The 18,503-nt window shown below is 40.2% G+C and overlaps 1 protein-coding gene across 1 annotated transcript in view; it reads left to right on the forward strand.

The window, feature by feature from the left end:
* grm5b (glutamate receptor, metabotropic 5b) overlaps nucleotides 1-18,503 on the forward strand; it is a 156,307-nt gene that overhangs the window by 32,912 nt on the left and 104,892 nt on the right. The window contains exons 5-6 of the mRNA XM_057838071.1: nucleotides 7,857-7,931; nucleotides 11,405-11,579. Coding sequence (XP_057694054.1) covers nucleotides 7,857-7,931; nucleotides 11,405-11,579 — 250 coding nt within the window. The remainder of the gene's footprint in view (nucleotides 1-7,856; nucleotides 7,932-11,404; nucleotides 11,580-18,503) is intronic.

Consider the following 18,503-nt stretch of genomic DNA (forward strand, 5'->3'; position numbering starts at 1 on the left):
TACCAGAACTCACAAATACAGAAAAAAATTATGCGTGTAAAAGGGCCTCTGAAAGAGTTAACAATTTAAAAGAGGTAGTGACTTGATCAATATATGCCTGGTGATACCTTCCCAGTTAGAAGAGTCAGCTTAAAAAGCAGGAGAAAATTGCTCGTCAGCCAAGATAAAATATACATTATTACGTCATGCACATACAAATAAAGCTCAACATATACATAATAAAGTGCCTCTGATAAAATACAGACAGTTGAAAATTCTAAAGAGGTCGTTTTTCGTAAATTTACCTCCAAATATACTGTACTTGACAGCCAGCCATTCAAATGAATAGGGTTTGCCCTAGTCGAAGCCATGATTGGAACTATTCCAGGCCCCATTACCTGGAAATACCAGAACTTAAAATCGTATAATGGTTCATCTTCTGAACTGCCGATCCTCACAAGGGTCGTGGGGTTACTGGAGCCAATCCCAGTTAATAACAGGCAGGATGCAGGGTAAACCCTGAACTGGATATCACGTATTTAGAAAGAAATCAAAATCTACAATAGTCTCTTTAAGTAAATAATTGTTTAATTTTTTTCACTACTACAGTATATTTGTTTTTTCTCACAGCAATTCTGTCTCCCACCATCATGGCACAGCACCAGTGTTTGCCTATTCTTCCAAAAGCTCTCAAAATCCGTCAAATTTAGAGGCTGTCATCTGTGCACACATTCCTCAGGTTACCACACACATTCTTACTTGGATTTGGATTCGAATGTAGAAAAATGAATCATGGTGTAGAAAAGGGTTGTGTGACCAAGAACAAAGTGTATAATTTTCCCGTCGCTTTCATGACTAGTGACAGTCATTAAAGTGCCTGCGACAGCATAAACAAAATCTTAAATAACATTTTAATGTGAATTAAAATCATATTTTGAGACGATTCGACTACATACAACAATTTGGCAAAGCGCAGATGATGAAAAATTTATATTTTAATCTGCCGTTTAGCCATGCCTGTAATTATACTGCTCTAGCGTCCCCGGCTGGAGAATGACGTTGGCAGGGTCACGATTTCAGCTGATTTAGAATTCAGCCCATTGAGAGGGAAAATTACAACACAGGAAAATATGACACAGAGCAGCAAAGTCATCATTCTTTCAATCTCTTTACGCCAGTATTTTTACAGGATAGTTTTTTAATCTAAGTATTTTTCCCAAATTGCTAAATAAACGGTATGGTCATGACAAACAACAGTCTTGTGCTAAATGGGATTAAAAATGCATTTATTCAGTACGACAGGGCAGAATTACTGCATAATGGTCAAAACTGTTGACTTCTTGCACCTCCCGAACAGTATTTTATGCCACCAGAGTTAGTCTGGCTTTTGTCATTTCGCTGCCACGTCTTCAGAGACGGAGAAAAGAGTGTAAACAAGTAAAGCTGTAAAGCAAGGCTTTATTGTGAGATGCTGACCCGGGTGACCTCACATTCGCATTCGTCCTCAATCCAGGACTCATTTTCATGGCACGGGATTCCAAACACACACATCCAAGCGGTCCATTTCATTCAGGAGCATAAAATACCACGTGAAATATGAAATAAACTTGTTTTTTGTTGTCATAGGCACTGTAAGTTTGAATATCATCAAGATTTTTTACATTATCAGATATCAGCTGTTAACTTATGCAACACCTTTGGTATTAGTTTAGAAGATTGTTTGCTTGATCATGCTTCAATAATGGGACCTGACACTTATTTGCGTGGAGTTTCTTGTAAGATTGTTTTTATCAAGGTTTAAATAATTGGAACTGACACTTATTTGAGTGGAGTTGTTTTATACAGGTGTGTTGTAGGCTACTGTATGAGACAGTCCTTGTATTTCCAGACAGGCAGGATTATTTGACCTTGAGATAGCTATTCAAGGTCGAGTGGTGCTTTCGCAAATACAATCACAGAGAGGGAGGCTGTGAGGGAGGAGATGGCAAAAAGGGAATAAGAATGAAAAAGAGGGAGGAAATCATTCTGGGTGGGAGTACCATGGGAAGGAGGGGTTGTGGTATGGTGGCTGTATAGAAATAGCAAGGAAAAGGGAGGATCGGAACATGGAAAAAGCAGTAATAGCAATGGTGTTTGTGTTTTTTTGAATTGTGTGTACGTGCCTTTTATGTTAATGGAGTGCTTTGGATAGATAAGAGGGTTTACAGTAACTGCAGATTGGGTTGAGCATCCACATGCTCGTTCATTTTCAGCATCGAAATCTGGCATATGGCTTGAGGACATGAATGGAAGAAAGGGAGAAATACACTTAGAGATATGAAACAGTGGAATCATAGCTGTGCTAATACTTTCTTTCATCATACAATATGCAGTATATATTGTACATATGACCATAATGTACAGTACATTACAGTTTATTTGATATTATTCTTTCAGATATCCTTCCTACAGTTCATGTTTGACATTGAAATAGAAACTGAGTTCAACACAATAAAAGCAATACAACAAACTGTAACACACTCAGTTGACCAAATACAAAAATGTTAACAGGCTCTCTATGATGGTACACAAGAGAATGTTACAAATGGCCGTTCAACACGCTAAACATGATACAAAAAGTTGTAACCTATTCAGTTGTCCAAATCTGAAAATGTACTCAAACGAATCACTGAATGAACAGTTTCAAATGAATGTAATGTTAGTGTTTTTTTTTTTTTAATTGATACACCACATTTGTCAAGTACAGTTCTCTTATATTTAACTTTTAAGTGCAATCTATTTTCCTTTAATCATATCAAACTATTTGTTTTAAACACTGACTGTATTCTGTTCCATTTTATTTAACTAATATTTGCTAGAGACTGTACTATAATCATTATTTAAGTACAGCTTTGTTCCTATATTAAAGCACGGTGGTCATTTTTAAACCCAGCATGAAATTGCAGTGGCTTACTGTAAAATGAATATAAATTTTAGGAACAAATATCTTCCTCTTTGGTACCGGGTGAGCCAAGTATTTTTTAAAGGCATTCTTTAGTGTAAAAAAGAGAGATCCACTGCTGTAGTCCATTCTATGTTAGACAAAATTGAATGCAACCAAAATTGACCCACATTTTGTTCCATTTGTCTCAACCTTACAGCCCTACTTTTAATATGCTCATGTTGCCATAGAAACTGGACTCATCAGAATATTTACTATATTTATTGCGCTTCTATGTGGAACACAACGACTGTGTGTCTTTTCAGAAGGTCACATTCGCTCACACAGTTGACAACCTGTTCATTTCCGTGGGAGTAATGGTTATTGTTCTTCAGTATTGAATTCTCCCTCAATTATTTCTTTCTGTGCCTGGTCATTTCACCTCATTGGGTTTTATTGATGCCAAATTTGACACATCATCTAAGTGTGATCTAACAGAAACTGGTCGATAACCCTGAAAATCGAGTCCCCCACCCACGCCCCCCACACTTCCTTTTTTAATCGCAGCTTGTTTGGTCATTCATTCATAATACTAATGAATCTGGAAACACACTCACAGCTTGGGTTGTTTACTACACTATGGCTGTGAAGCCTCAAGGGTATGTAAAGTGTACTTTAGTTTCAAGGCATTATCCATTTAACAAGTGTGGAAACCATCTTATTTCTGTTTTGATATATATATAGCAGGGTTTTCCCCTAGGATTTTTTGAAGCTGTAGTCGTGGTTGGCTGCAGCGGGGAAATTGTTTCACATCATGTCAAATGAGAATTATAAAAATTATTTTTTTTCCCAATAAGAACTATAACAAAGATCATTTTTAAACTTTGCATTCTGCCTGGGAACACTTGGTTTTCCTGGATTTAAAAAAAAAACAAAAAACAATTTGAGGTCTCTTCATAAGTGAAATCAGCAATAGGTGGTCCTTTTATAGTCCATGTGAGGCGTGCTGCCAGATGGTTGCCCTGCAGCCTGTTCCTCAGGTCTGTCCTCACCTGCACAAGAATAAAAAAAAAGAGATCTACGAAATGAAGACACACAAGCATCTCTAACTTAAGCACCTCTCAGACATACGCTGAACTCCGGTTAAATCCCGGGATTGAGATGGGTAGCCCTTATGTCTGAAAGCAATTTCCCGGGTCGACTGACACAGAGATGACACGGACCGGGACCATGTGTGAAAGCAGCCGTTTAATTTTCGGGTTGCAGCATGAAGGCTAAAGATGTAAATATCATGGCGGCCTGATCGTTACTTCCTCAAAGCAAACAAACATTGCAATTGTCAACATGGCAAACTGGAACAATTAAAAAGATTAAACTGTAAACATAAGGAAATTAAATTGGTACTGGATTTTAGAGCCTAGGAAGAGGCAGTCCATTATCCATCTTTGGAAATGTATGGTTTATTCTATTGCCGATGCCAACCAAAAATGACATAATGTCCGGGTTAATTAATGGCAAATAGTGTGTAAATAATGAGCTATGTAAAGTATATTCATTTAGATGTAATGCTAAATTATACAAATTATGAATTAAAATGGACAGTGAGTAAAATACGTTTTTGAACACCCTGCGATTTTGCAAGTTCTCCCACTTATAAATGATAGGCGGTTTTAAAATTTTCATGTTCATTGAATTGAATTGTTCATTGAATGGCTTGGACACTGTGAGAGACAATCTAAAAAAAAGTCCAGAAATCACAGTGTAGTTTTTTTTTTTTTAACAATTTATTTGTAAGCGGCACGGTGGCTGAGTGATTAGCACGTCTGCCTCACAGTTCTTACATCAAGGGTTGAATCCCGGGCTTCGGGCTTCCTGTGTGGAGTTTGCATGTTCTTCCTGTGCCTGCGTGGGTTTTCTCCGGGAACTCAGGTTTCCTCCCACATCCCAAAAACATGTGTAGTAGGCTGATTGAACACTCTAAATTGTCTGTAGGTATGAGTGTGTGTGTGAATGGTTGCATGTCTTCTTGTGCCCTGCAAATGGCTGGCAACCAGTTCAGGGTGTACCCTGCCTAGTGCCTGTAGGTAGCTGGGATAGGCACCTCCGCGACCCTCATGAAGGAAAATGAATGAATGAATTTATTTGTATTAAACTGCTGCAAATAAGTATTTAAACCCCTGTCTATTAGCTAGAACTGTGAGCCTCAAACACCTGTTTGTCGCCTTTAAAAAGTCCACCTCCTCTCTATTCATCCTCCTAATTAAGTGGAGTCGAGGTGGACTTTTTGAGTCTGACTTTTTGACCTGTTTGAAGCAGTTAAATGATAATAAACACCTGTCCACACCATACACCCCAAAGAGCTGTCCAAAGACACCGAAGACAGAATTGTATACCTCTACAAGGCCAGAAAGAGTTACGGGGCATTTGCCAAGAAGCTTGGTGATATAAGTTCCACCATTGGAGCAATTTTTAGACAATGGAAGAAGCTTAACATGACTGTCAATCTCCCTCTGACTGGGGCTCCATGCAAGATGTACCTCATAGGGCTTCCCTGAACCTAAGAATGGTGAGGAATCGGCCAAGAACTACACAGGAGGAGCTGGTCAATGACCTGAAAGGAGCTGAGACCACCATTTCCACCATTTCCAAGATTATTGTTGGCAATACACTAAGATGTCATGATTTAAAATCATGCATGGCACAGAAGGTTCCCTGCTTAAACCAGCACATGTCCAGGCCTGTTTTAAGTTCGCCAGTGGCCATTTGGATGATCCAGAGGAGTCATGGGAGACAGTCATTTCGTCATATGGGATCAAAACGGAACCTTTTGCTCTTAATTCCACACATAATGTTTGGAGGAAGAAGAATGATGAGTATCATTCCAAGAACACCATCCCTACTGTGAAGCATGGGGGCGGTAGGATCATGCTTCGGGGGGATGTTTCTGCACATGGGACTGGACTCCACTGCATTAAGGAGAGGATGACCAGGGCCATGTATTGTGAGATTTTGGGGAATAACCTCCTTCCCTCAGTTAAAGCATTGAAAATGGGTCGGGAATGGGTCTTCCAATATGACAATGGCTCGAAGAAGACAGCCAGAATAACCAAGAAGTGGCTTTCGTAAAAAGCATATCAAGGTTCTAGAGGGGCCTAGCCAGTGTTCAGACCTAAACCTAATAAAAAAGCTTTGGAGGAAGCTCAAACTCTGTGTTTCTCAGTGACAGTTCAGAAAACTGATTGATCTAGAGAAGATCTGTGTGGATCAGTCCCCTGCTGCAGTCTGTGCAAATATGGTAAAATGTTACAGGAAACATTTGATCTTTGTAATTCATCAAAGGCTATTCTACTAAATATTGACATTAAATTTCTCAGGTGTTTGAATACTTATTTGCAGGAGTTTTATACAAATTAATTGTTAAATAATCATACACTGGGATTTCTGGATTTTTTTAGATTGTCTCTCACAGTGGACGAGCATCTACCATGAACATTTGAAACCCGGCTATCTATCTGTTTCTAAGTAGGAGAACTTGCGAGATCGCAGGGTGTTCAAATACTTATTTTTCTCATTGTAACTTTGAATCTTTTGGTGTGGTGGTGCGCGAACTCCTTTTTTTTTGTAGGGGAAACCATTCATAGGACACTTACATGTTTACTGTATTCAGTATTTTCCCCGTGGTGAAGTATTGTTAGGGGAGGAAGGAGATGAGGGCCGAAGAGAGGAAAGAAAAACGCATGTTAGGATGGGGGAATAGCAAGCAAGATGTGACAAGAGGACGAGAGTAGTAATTGAGAGGGATTGAGGAGGGAGAGCGGTGGGAAGAGGAGGGAGGAAGGAAGGATGTCAGCGGAAACGACCCAAAGAACCTGCGCTCTTGTAAGAAGAAGACAGTCAGGACAGAGGAAGTCGCTAGTTAAGACCAGTGCGCATCTCCTCAGGCAGATTATGGATAATATGTAGACTGCATTGACAATTTTGTCTGTATTAAAAAAAAAGACCTCAAATTACATTGGAACAGGAATAGCGACATTCAGTGTCTCACATAAAAGGCTGGAAATGAGTAAGAATGACGCATCATTGGAAAATACTGCCTTTATAGCAGGAATGGAGGGCACATACATGTAGCGAACCTTCAAAGCCAGAAAGAATTACAGTGAGACTTGGAGAAAAAGATGTCTCACACATAAATCCCTGTTGAGACTCGAGTGAAGTAGGTTACAAGCTTTATCGATTCTGATGACTTTAACTCTGTGTGTGTCTGCTGTCGTGTGCGTGTGTGTGTGTGTGTGTGTGTGTGTGTGTGTGTGTGTGTGTGTGTGTGTGAAAGGTCTGTACCATCTGTCTCCAGCTCCTCTCACTGAGAGACTAATTACAGGAATTTATACTTAGCTCTGACACACTCGTCATTGCCATGGACCCCTGCATGCACACGCACACATACGCACACTCATGATCTGGTGCCTGTTTTTTTTTTTTTTTTAACCAGTCTCCCTTTCTTTTTGTACTTATTTACAATTTTATTGGAACACAGATCAGGGCAGCATATTTGAGATCAAATTCTATTATCGATTACACAGAGTAAGGACAAATCTTAAGAGTTAATCTCTTTGAGAGATGTTCAGAGAAACCTGGCTGAGTGATGGATTGCTGATCTTTTCTTCAATGAGCCGACAAAATGGTGAGATGAAAAGGAAAATGGGAGAGTTTAGGCAGGGAAATCCTATCATTTTCATTGCCCATGTGTACAACCTACCATTTGCATAAATTCCAGGTCACCCACTTTCTTTGGCAAAGAATCGGGTGCCAGAGTGGGGAGACATTTTCTCTGACACAAATGTGAGATTAATGAATTGTGCTGCGACAGACGAGCCGGGGAATTGGGTCGGTATGTCTGTCCGATGCCTTCTCGTGAGTTGATTCCTCTCCTTTTTGTTATAACCTTTTGTCTTTCCAGGCAACTACGGGGAAAGTGGGATGGAAGCATTTAAGGACATGGCAGCCAAGGAGGGCATTTGCATTGCTCATTCTGGTAAGGCATGAACATCAGGTCAAATAACATAAACATTGTAAAAAATAAAATGTTTGGGTCATTTTAGAATTGGAGGACATTTTGCTTTCAAAATTCTTGAAACTTCACTTCTTTGGTTTTCTTTTACATATTCATAGATAATGCTAAATTGCCAAAGGGTTGTTTAAGCTCAGCTAGCTGATCAGTGGGGATTTTTTCATGACATGATTTGATATTTGGCATACTCACAGGTAAAGGGATGCAAATGTGTACTAATTTAAGCTTTTTGTCAGGACTGGATGCTAGCTTTTTATTTAGCTGCTACTGCTGATCTATAGGACATACTTATGTAAAAACGTAAATCAAATAGTAAAAAAATAATTTTATTTACTGTATTTTCCAGACTATAAGGCACATCAGAGTATGAGGCGCACCTTCAATGAATGGCCTATTTTAAAACTGTTTTCATATATAGGGCGCACCACATTATAAGGCGCAGTAGTAGTAGTGGTTGGGGTTGCGTTATACATCCACTAGACGGTGCTGCGCTTAAGGGAATGTCATGCCATGATTAAACATATATGAGGATGATTGATCCATATACAAAGCTTATCAGATAATAAGGCACATTGTCTGCTTTTGAGAAAATTGAAGGCTTTTAGGTGTGGCTTATAGTGTGCAAAATACGGTATTCTGATTAAATGCATAACAGGGTTGCATGAGAGTGAAACATTTAATCAAGGCTAACTGTTAAAATATGAAAAATAGAAGCCACTGGGCTTACATGAATTTGCTCTATTCTTTTAGAAAACAGCCTAATGGGTAACCGGTTTTTGTGCATGCTGTAGGCCAAGCGTTCCACAATTAATATTAATATCGGAAACATGTTTACAGTATTAAAACAATGTTCCCACAGTGACGAGATGGCAATGAATCTAATAATACCTGCATTGTTTAAAAATTGGAGATTCAGTTTGGTTATTAGGGTGTGGTGGGACAAGAGAAACATGGCATTTAGTACTTTAGACTTAGTGTTAAAAAGAAAAAAACTTTATAGCCAAATGTATCTTATTTGATATACTTCGAATTTAGAATTCAGAATTTTGAAATTTCTTACTCAAAAAAATTGATGGATGCCAGTCAACGCATGCATCTGCAGGTTCCAAGAGAGAAAAAAAAAGGATTTAGCAAAGGTTATAGATTTTAGTTTTTATTACACATATTTATTTTGATGGTTGTTTTTTTCAAACCTGCAATGTGAAGCAATTATCAGAGAATTCCCAAATTTGAAAAATAAGGTCCTAATAAAACTTTTTTTTCTCCACATTTGTAAAAAGAAATGTCAAAATGAATATGTGTAATAAGCGCTCTAATATCTATAACACTAGCTAAATACTGTTTTTCTTCTCATGGAACCTGCAGATGCATGTGTTGACTTGCATCCATCATTTTTTTTTTTTTCAAAAAGATATGTCAAAATTCTGAATTACTCTCAAAATCATGAAATTTTAGGTGTATCAAATGTGATACATTTGACAAAAAAGGTTTAAGACCTTGTTTTTCAAATTTTGGGATTCTCTGACAATTGCTTCATGTTGCAGGCCTTAAAATGTTAAGACCCATCCCTGTGATGTCACCATATCGGGGTGGAGGGTTTTGTGTGTCCCAGTGATCCTAGGACAGGGGTAGGCAAACCGGTCCTCAAGGGCTGCAGTGGGTCCTGGTCTTTGTTGCAGCTGATTAAGCACAGACAGTTTTACCAATGAGGTTTCAGCGGAAACAAGACTTACCTAACTGCAATCAACTGATTACAAATGTAAGAAACCAGAATGGTAAAAGGCTGTCTTCATGATAGGTATGAACAACAAAAAAAAATGGACCCACCGTGGCCCTTTGTGGAAGTGTTTGCCCACCCCTGTCCTCGGAGCTGTGTTTTATTTTTGCTCCTGGAAGGGTCACCTATGGCAATGTGGGTTCCCCTTCAGGACCTGAAGGAGTTGGGCAGCGGCCAAAAGCAGGCAAATTGGCGGACTGATCCCCAACTGCAAAGGCCTGCTCTTTGGAGGTGGAACATCACCTCTCTGTTAGTGAAGGAGGAAAATCCGACTAGATACTGTATAGTGTGGCTCACCTACACACACAGTTTGGGCTCTGGTACCACACCCCACGAGAGAGGTTGGACCCCATTCCATACTTGAGGTGCCCACAGTGACATGCCGGACAGGTGTGGGTACACAGTTAGAATGCTTTTCACACCCCGCCTCTGTGCATTGGGGTTCAATCCAGTAGATGAGTGGGTAACTTTGCTCCGCCTTTGCAGTATTGCATCTCTGCTTTTTGCAGACGATATGGCACTGTTTGCGTCATCAGGCCGCAATCTTCAACTCTCGTTGAAATGGGTTGCAGCCGAATTTTCAGTGGTCAGGGTGAGAATCAGCACCTCCAAATCTGAGCCCATGGTCCTCGGTCGGAAAAAGGGGCAATGCCCTCTCTGGATCAGGGATGAGTTCCTTCCCCAAGTAAAGGACTTTAAGTATGTTGGTGCCTTGTTCAAGAGTTAGGGAAGAATGGACAGAAGATCGGCAGGCGGATTGGTGTAGCGTCTTCAATGATATGGATTCTGTATCAGCCTGCCATGTTAAAGACGGAACCGATCTGAAAGGCAAAACTCTCTATTAACCTCTTGACCTATGCTCCTACTCTCACATATGGTCGCAAGCTGGGGTCGTGACTGAAAAACCATGATACAAGCAGCTGAAATGAGTTTCCTCTGCTGGGTGTCCGGGCTCTCCCTTAGATATTGGGTGAGAAGCTCGGTCATCCGGGAGGGGCTCGGAGTAGAGCCACTGCTTCTCCTCGCTATCGAGAGGCATGAATAGGCCCAGGCATCTGATTAGAATGGCACCTGGACACCTCTCTGGTGAGATGTTCTGGGTACATCCCTCCACCCTGAGGAGCCTCGGAGTTGATCCAAGGCACACTGGGGCGTCTATGTCTCTTGGCTGGCCTGGGAACGCCTTGGGATCCCACTGGAACTGGATGAAGTTGCTGGATAAAGAGAAGTTTGGGCTTCCCTTTTGAAGCTACTGTCCTCGTGATCTGACCTCGAAACAACTGGTAGAAAATGGACGGGTGGATATTTTATTTTGTTAAAGCTTAGTATTTTTTAGATTTGGTCTCAGGACAACTACATTTTTACTCAGAAACTGCATGGTTTAGTATTTTGCATGTGAATCATTTAAAATTTAAAGGCTCGGATTTAAAATGTCCTTCAATTCTGGAATGACCCATTTGTTGTCCATATTCCTCCTTCTAATGACTTTTGAGATTATTTGTTGATATAATGCATGCGTTTGAGGATTAATACAATTGAAATTGACAAAGTACAAAAACTAACCCCAATACTGAAATGCAATGCATGCCAGTAATGAAATAGGCTTATTAATTATATTATTATAGGCTGCGCCTGTTTCTGCTGATCATGTTTGCTTCAGGCAAAATCTGGAGCAATGCCGGAGAGCAGAGTTTCGACCGACTGGTGGAAAGGCTGAGAGCCCACCTGCCCAAGGCCAGGGTGGTGGCATGTTTCTGTGAGGGCATGACTGTTCGCAATATCCTCATGGCTATGAGGCGCCAGGGACTGGTGGGAGAGTTTCTTCTCGTGGGCAGGTCAGTGAAGCAGTCTTTTCTAAATCATGTGCGAATTAGATTTAAAAGAGGAAAAAAACATTTCTTTTATTTATTTTTTTTGCTTTTGAAACTTTTTTTTATTTTAAGCTTCTTTATTCTCTGCAGCACCCACCCACACACATGTAGACAGGCAGCATCTTACCACACCTTTGTTAGTATTTACATTGAAATATCTGTGATTTCATAATGTGGTCTGCAATTATATTAACGCTGTTCTAAATGTTCGGTCATTTCCATGTTTACACCTAAGCTCAAATGAACTTGAAAATGTTCATTCAGCGTGGTACTCTATGGCAGATTAATTCCTAACTGTTAATTCAGTGATACAATATTTGATCTGTTTTTAAAAGGCCTGTGGGTAAAAATTAGCATTAAGAGTGATAGAAGAAGGTGACCATAGCAGATGGAGGTCTAAGAACAGTTTTTATGGGTTTCTCAGCAATCGTATTATATTTAAAATGTTTTTTTGAAAATTGTATATACTGTACTTTGCAGTAGAATCGCGGATGTTATGGCAATCATAAGTCTTTAGCTGTATAAAATGCCTATTAAAACTACTATCCCATTAAGACATTGATCAAATAATTAACATCATTTTTTAAAAAATCGAGAACCATTTTCTGTACATGCATGTCATAATTCCAAACAATTTCATATTTTGTTGCTGCCCTTTTTTATTATGAGATAAATGTTGATTTTTTTTTTTTTTTAACTTACATAGACATATTTCATTAAGCAGTTTTTTATCCTCATAAGTAGCATTAAAATTTTATGTAAATCTACTTTTTTCACAGTGATCTACACTCTATAAGTAACAGCATCCGTTTTGTTGTCCTCGCCAACATGATGTTCATTATTACCTTCATGCTCATTCTTGCCATCACCATCATCAACATGGTCATCATCGTCACCCAGCTGAGTGAGGTAAAGTCTTGTAACATTTTGCATGGGCAATTCCATTCTAACAATTGATTCTTTTATTTATATATTTTAAAACCTTTCCTGTTCAACTGCTTTGACATGAATAATGGGTGCATTCACAAGCACAAAACATATTGACTTTCCAGGCGTGAGATATGCAATTCTTAATAGACTGACTCAAACTGCGCATATATATGGCGTTGGTTCCTTCGAGGATCAATGAGGGTGGAGTGATGAATAACAACCCGCAAAAGTTTTGTTTTAAGTTGGTGGTTTAGTTCAACCACGAGGCACTGCCCACCTGCGGAGAAAAAAAAAGGGCTTGTGTCATATAGCTTTGGTGACGCCACCACGGGCCGAATTAGCTTACGTTAAATTTGTCGTGCTCTCGTGCTGTAAAGGTGGAAACATTATAGTAGTTTGGGTCGCATGACTCCAAGAAATTGGAGACACACTACTGAAGCCAATGCCCGATGACCAGGGGTTAATTTGTGCACAAGATCCGGCACCTCTTGATTTTGACTTCTCTATGTTCCAGGACTTATTTGGGCAGATCCGGCACCTCTCGTGTAAAGAGAATAATAATAATATGTGGACTAGTGATTTCCGTGGCTCGTTTGTTGTCGCTCCTACGTCCAGTTCTTCCTTCGGGGAGGTGGTGTAGTGTCGAAGTGCGCTTGGGGAAAGCACTGAACCCTGATTTGCCTCCAATGGGTTGACAGCGCCTTGCATGGCAGCAGCCCCATTGGTGTGTGAATGTGTGCGTGAACGGGTAAATGTGTGCTAATGTGAAGCGCTTTGGGCATGGTAACCATGCAGATAAATGCGCTATATAAGTACTGTCCGTTTACCATTTTCGCTTCCTCTCTCTCCCCCTTACGGTCGCCCACTTCCTCTTCTACGCCTAATTGGCAATGCCGGTCACATTGAAACGGGACAGCGGCCCCCTGGGGATGGTGGTAACAATGTTGTTTATGAAAATTTAACGTCATTTGAAAGAGTCGGAGATTTGTTGATGCACTGAAAAGCTGGACCAACAATCACGCCCTTGACATTAAAAAAAAAAAAAGTTTGGAAATTTGGGGCATCTGGGGAGCAAGCGGCCGGGATCAAACAGACTGGGTGCAGCAGGTGCCGTAGCAGCTAGCCAGGTTCAGGGACAGCCAGCTACCGTGGCAGCAGCTGGTCAGGTTCAGGGCCAGCTACAGCGTCAGCAGTCAGCAAGGTGGACCACCAACAACCGGAGAAACGGGCCTGTACCCTGACCCCACCTGTGCTTATGTGGGCAATTGCCCATGGTGTGCATAGTGTAGCCTAAATAATTGTAAATTGTTGTCATAACATTTATATCATGGATATTATCTGAAATTGAGGATTGTAAGTCCCACTGCATGGCAAGTGGGCATTTGCTGTTTTCAGCACCATTTTCTGCGTATATTCCGGGACCTGTGTCCGTCTTGTCATCTCTGCGCTGTTATATGTACTTTGCGTTCCGGCACCTTATGATTTACAAATTAAGGCTTTAGTCTGGTTGCACGCCTTTTAACGTTGATGGGCGCTTCTGCTTGGCTTGCTGAGCTCGGCATGTTCGTATCTTTGCCATCATGCCGTGCCCGCTCCAACAAGTTGTAGTTAGTTTGAAGTAAGATACACTGAAGAAGAATTAACTAATCAGAAGAAATGAAAGTTCAGCAGGTCAAACTTTATGTTGACCTACCCAGTGATTATAATGACAAAATTATTCATGATGTTCTTCTGCAAACCATATTGAGTCTTGTGAGGTGATGCTCACTGCTGTTCTAATCATTCAGTTTATCAGAGACAAAACGACCTTTTAAATATGTAATTGTATTTCAAGCACAGTCCCCATGGATATTTTTATTGCCGGGAATGGCAAACCTTATACAAGGGTCTCCTCCCTGTTTGTCATTTGCATTAGTCTTTTTCCCTATCAGAAATAAACATTGAGTAATCTGTCCTGTTTCATTTTTAAAATTGGAACACTAGCTTTGTTTTAAAGAAATGGTACACAAAAAATAGAATCAAGACAGGACCGTTTGTTAGGCAAATGTGTTTAATGTCTTGAATGGTTGCACAAGATTGGAAAGTGAACACAGTAAAATTAAGTAAAATAACCATTTAGCAAAATATCCACTTCGCATGTTGCTTCTCTGGATCCTGCCGTTGATAAGCCCGCTCCCAGAGGAACTTCCAACGATCTGCTCAACTGACCCGACAAAGCCGTTTTATTAAAAAAAAGTCTTCTCGCTCAATCAGAACTCCTGCATTTTCATCCGTCCTTTGTGTGAATGACAGTTCTTCATCTCGGATAAAGTTAAATTGGTCTCGGACCAGTAAATCTTTCTTGTTGGAGCTCCTCTACCATTTTAGCATCTTCTCTGCATCCAGATACGCATTTTGATTGCTAAGCTAACTTCCTATTGTGTTTCCTATATCCCAGCATGTGGTAGTGTTCACTTCCCCTTACCAAAGTTTTCGGGCATGTGCACCAGATTTGTCTTAGTCATATTTTAGTCGAATCAAAATGTGTTCGTCTTCGTTTTAGTCAAAACTAAAGGTTTCCAACAATTTCAAATGTACAGTGGGGCAAATAAGTATTTAGTCAACCACCAATTGTGCAAGTTCTCCTACTTGAAAAGATTAGAGAGGCCTGTAATTCTCAACATGGGTAAACCTCAACCATGAGAGACGGAATGTAAAAATAAAAAACAGAAAATCACATTGTTTGATTTTTAAATAATTTATTTCCAAATTAAATTGGAAAAAAAGTATTTGGTCACCTACAAACAAGCAGGAATTCTGGCTGTCAAAGAGGTCTAACTTCTTCTAACGAGGTCTAACGAGGTCTAAAAAGGTTCCACTCGTTACTTGTATTAATGGCACCTGTTTTAACTCATTATCGGTATAAAAAACACCTGTCCACAAACTCAGTCAGTCACACTCCAAGCTCCACTATGGCCAAGACCAAAGAGCTGTCGAAGGACACCAGAGACAAAATTGTAGACCTGCACCGGGCTGGGAAGACTGAACCTGCAATAGGTAAAGCGCTTGGTGTAAAGAAATCAACTGTGGGAGCAATTATTAGAAAATGGAAGACATACCAGACCACTGATTATCTCCCTCGATCTGGGGCTCTATGCAAGATCTCACCCCGTGGCGTCAAAATGATAACATGAACGGTGAGAAAAAAATCCCAGAATCACACGGGGGGACCTAGTGAATGACCTACAGAGTGCGTGGACCACAGTAACAAAGGCTATGATCAGTAACACTATGCGCCGCCAGGGATTCAAATCCTGCACTGCCAGACGTGTCCCCCTGCTGAAGAAAGTACATGTCCAGGCCCGTCTGCGGTTCGCTCGAGAGCATTTGGATGATTCAGAAGAGGACTGGGAGAATGTGTTATTGTCAGATGAAACCAAAATAGAACTTTTTGGTAGAAACACAGGTTCTTGTGTTTGGGAGACAAAGAATACTGAATTGCATCGGAAGAACACCATACCCACTGTGAAGCATGGGGGTGGAAACATCATCTGTAGAAAGGAAAGAATGAATGGGGCCATGTATCGAGAGATTTTGTGGGAAAATCTCCTTCCATCAGCAAGGGCATTGAAGATGAGACGTGGCTGTGTCTTTCAGCGTTACAATGATCCCAAACACATAGCCAGGGCAACAAAGGAGTGGCTTCGTAAGAAGCATTTCAAGGTCCTGGAGTGTCCTAGCCAGTCTCCAGATCTCAACCCCATAGAAAATCTGTGGAGGAAGTTCAAAGTCCCTGTTGCCCAACGACAACCCCAAAACATCACTGCTCTAGAGGAGATCTGCATAGAGGAATGGGCCAAAATACCAGCAACAGTGTGTTAAAAGCTTGTGAAGAGTTACAGAAAACGTTGGGCCTCCGTTATTGCCAACAAAGGATACATAACAAAGTATTGAGATGAACTTTTGGTATTGACCAAATACTTATTTTCCACTATGTTCAGCAAACAAATTCTTTAAAAATCAAACAATGTTCTGTTTTTTTTTTTCTTCACATTCTGTCTCTCATGGTTGAGGTTTACCCATCTTGACAATTACATGCCTCTCTAATATTTTCAAGTGGGAGAACTTACACAATTAGTGGTTGACTAAATACTTATTTGCCCCACTGTACATAGGAGAGCACATATCGTAGCATCCACAAGGACAATGCAAACTTGGTGTTGATCATACACATTCAGCAGGAAAAGCAGTACATCTGATCATTTTCACTTAAACCCACCTGGAAGCCACGAACAATATATATATATAAAAAAAAAAAAAATGTCAAAGTGTTTAACACTGGGAAGTCTGGATTTTTTGTTGTTGTTGCTATTCTTAGAGTCTAGCCAGAAGTTGCAAGCAATCAGTATTTCCCAGTAATTGCTCATTTACCAAACAAAACAGCTGAAGTGGGCTAATCGCTAAATGCCACTTTGCCAATTGGCTTGCCTTTAGACTTACTGACCATAAAAGCCAAGTGGCTCTGGTTTAGACTGGCCAGTATTTTAAGAGGACACCTGCCTTTCTGAAGCTAATTCTAACGCGAATGCTACGCTAACACTAGAAGTTACATTTAGGGTCTAATGATAACTCACCACAGACCTTTAAAGCCTAATGCAGCATTGCATATTCTCTCTTGCCAAGATAAGGAAACAAATCTTACCGTGTTTTCAAACAAGCTAGATGGAGCACAGCCTAGCTTTAGACACATCCTAAACTCCGGTGAGGAGATTGTGGGTGAGGCGCAGCGCATCTCACATGAGTGACACAACCCTAACACTGCTACAATGCAAGCTGACGTACTCCACGGACGATATGAAAATGTCACGCATTGTGAACATATGACATATGATGTCCCGTTTACGTCTCGTTGTCGTCTCATCAGAAGAAAACTAGCATTAGTCTTGTTATGTTCTAGTCTTCAAAGCCACATTTTAGCTCGTCATCGTGACGTTATCGTCATGAAACAATTGTTTATCGATGAAGTATTTTCTTTATCGTCATTGTTGACGAAGACGACACTGATGTGCACTCTAAATGTTCAACCATGGTATTGAATACGACAAGCGGAGACCAGCTACTTCATTTTGCAATACAATATGAATCCTAGAACAAGATACGTGTCCCCACAAAAGGCAATAAGGTTCCCAAAATGTTCAGGAAGGGACTAAAATACACCCATTGGTAAATCTGAGTGTCTGTAAAAGGCTGAAACAGTTTTAATGCGCCAAATGGGAATTCGGTGTATTCACATTGTGGTTGTTTACATTGTGTTATTTATTCAGAGTGTGCAGCTGGACAAAATGGGTTTGAGGGACAGAGTCAAGCAAAAGTAACAGAAATTAAAGCAAACTTAAAAAAAAAAAAACAATTAAATCTTCTCTGTTCATGAAGAAAAATGTTTTTTTTTTTTTTTTTTTTTTTTTAAATTTAATCCAAAACAAAGCACCGTGAGAAAAACATGTGAATATGGAAGCTATGATGCATTCTTGGTCTAATTTGTGGTTTTTATCGGATTTCGTGGGGTGTGCTGATTCGACATTTTAGTACTGAAATCAACATGTTTGGGGGTGCTCTTGTTTATCACGCTCACATCTACTGTTTCGCGGCCAATTCGTTTCGGTTAGTTCAGTGCATTAAAGCTCTGTCTTCAATAATATCCCTATCATAAACTGTCTGTAGATTGGAGGTGGTCATGGGTGGGTGCTCATCTCACCGGAGGTCTGGAGAAGGAAATTCTTATTAGCCTCGTTCTGTTGGGCAGACACTCTTTAATGTCGAGATAATTATATTACCACAGGAGCACACAGATGATTATAAAGATAATTATTCACTTACCACTGATCTGATTATACCAAGTGTTTAAAACCTCTTGGCTTTACTTGCCCACCATTTGAGTAAATAAGAAAATATCTCAGGCGGATTGGCAATAATGATCAA

This window comes from Corythoichthys intestinalis, chromosome 6 (genome assembly GCF_030265065.1).
Source record: "Corythoichthys intestinalis isolate RoL2023-P3 chromosome 6, ASM3026506v1, whole genome shotgun sequence".
In the NCBI taxonomy this organism is placed as follows: Eukaryota; Metazoa; Chordata; class Actinopteri; order Syngnathiformes; family Syngnathidae; genus Corythoichthys; species Corythoichthys intestinalis.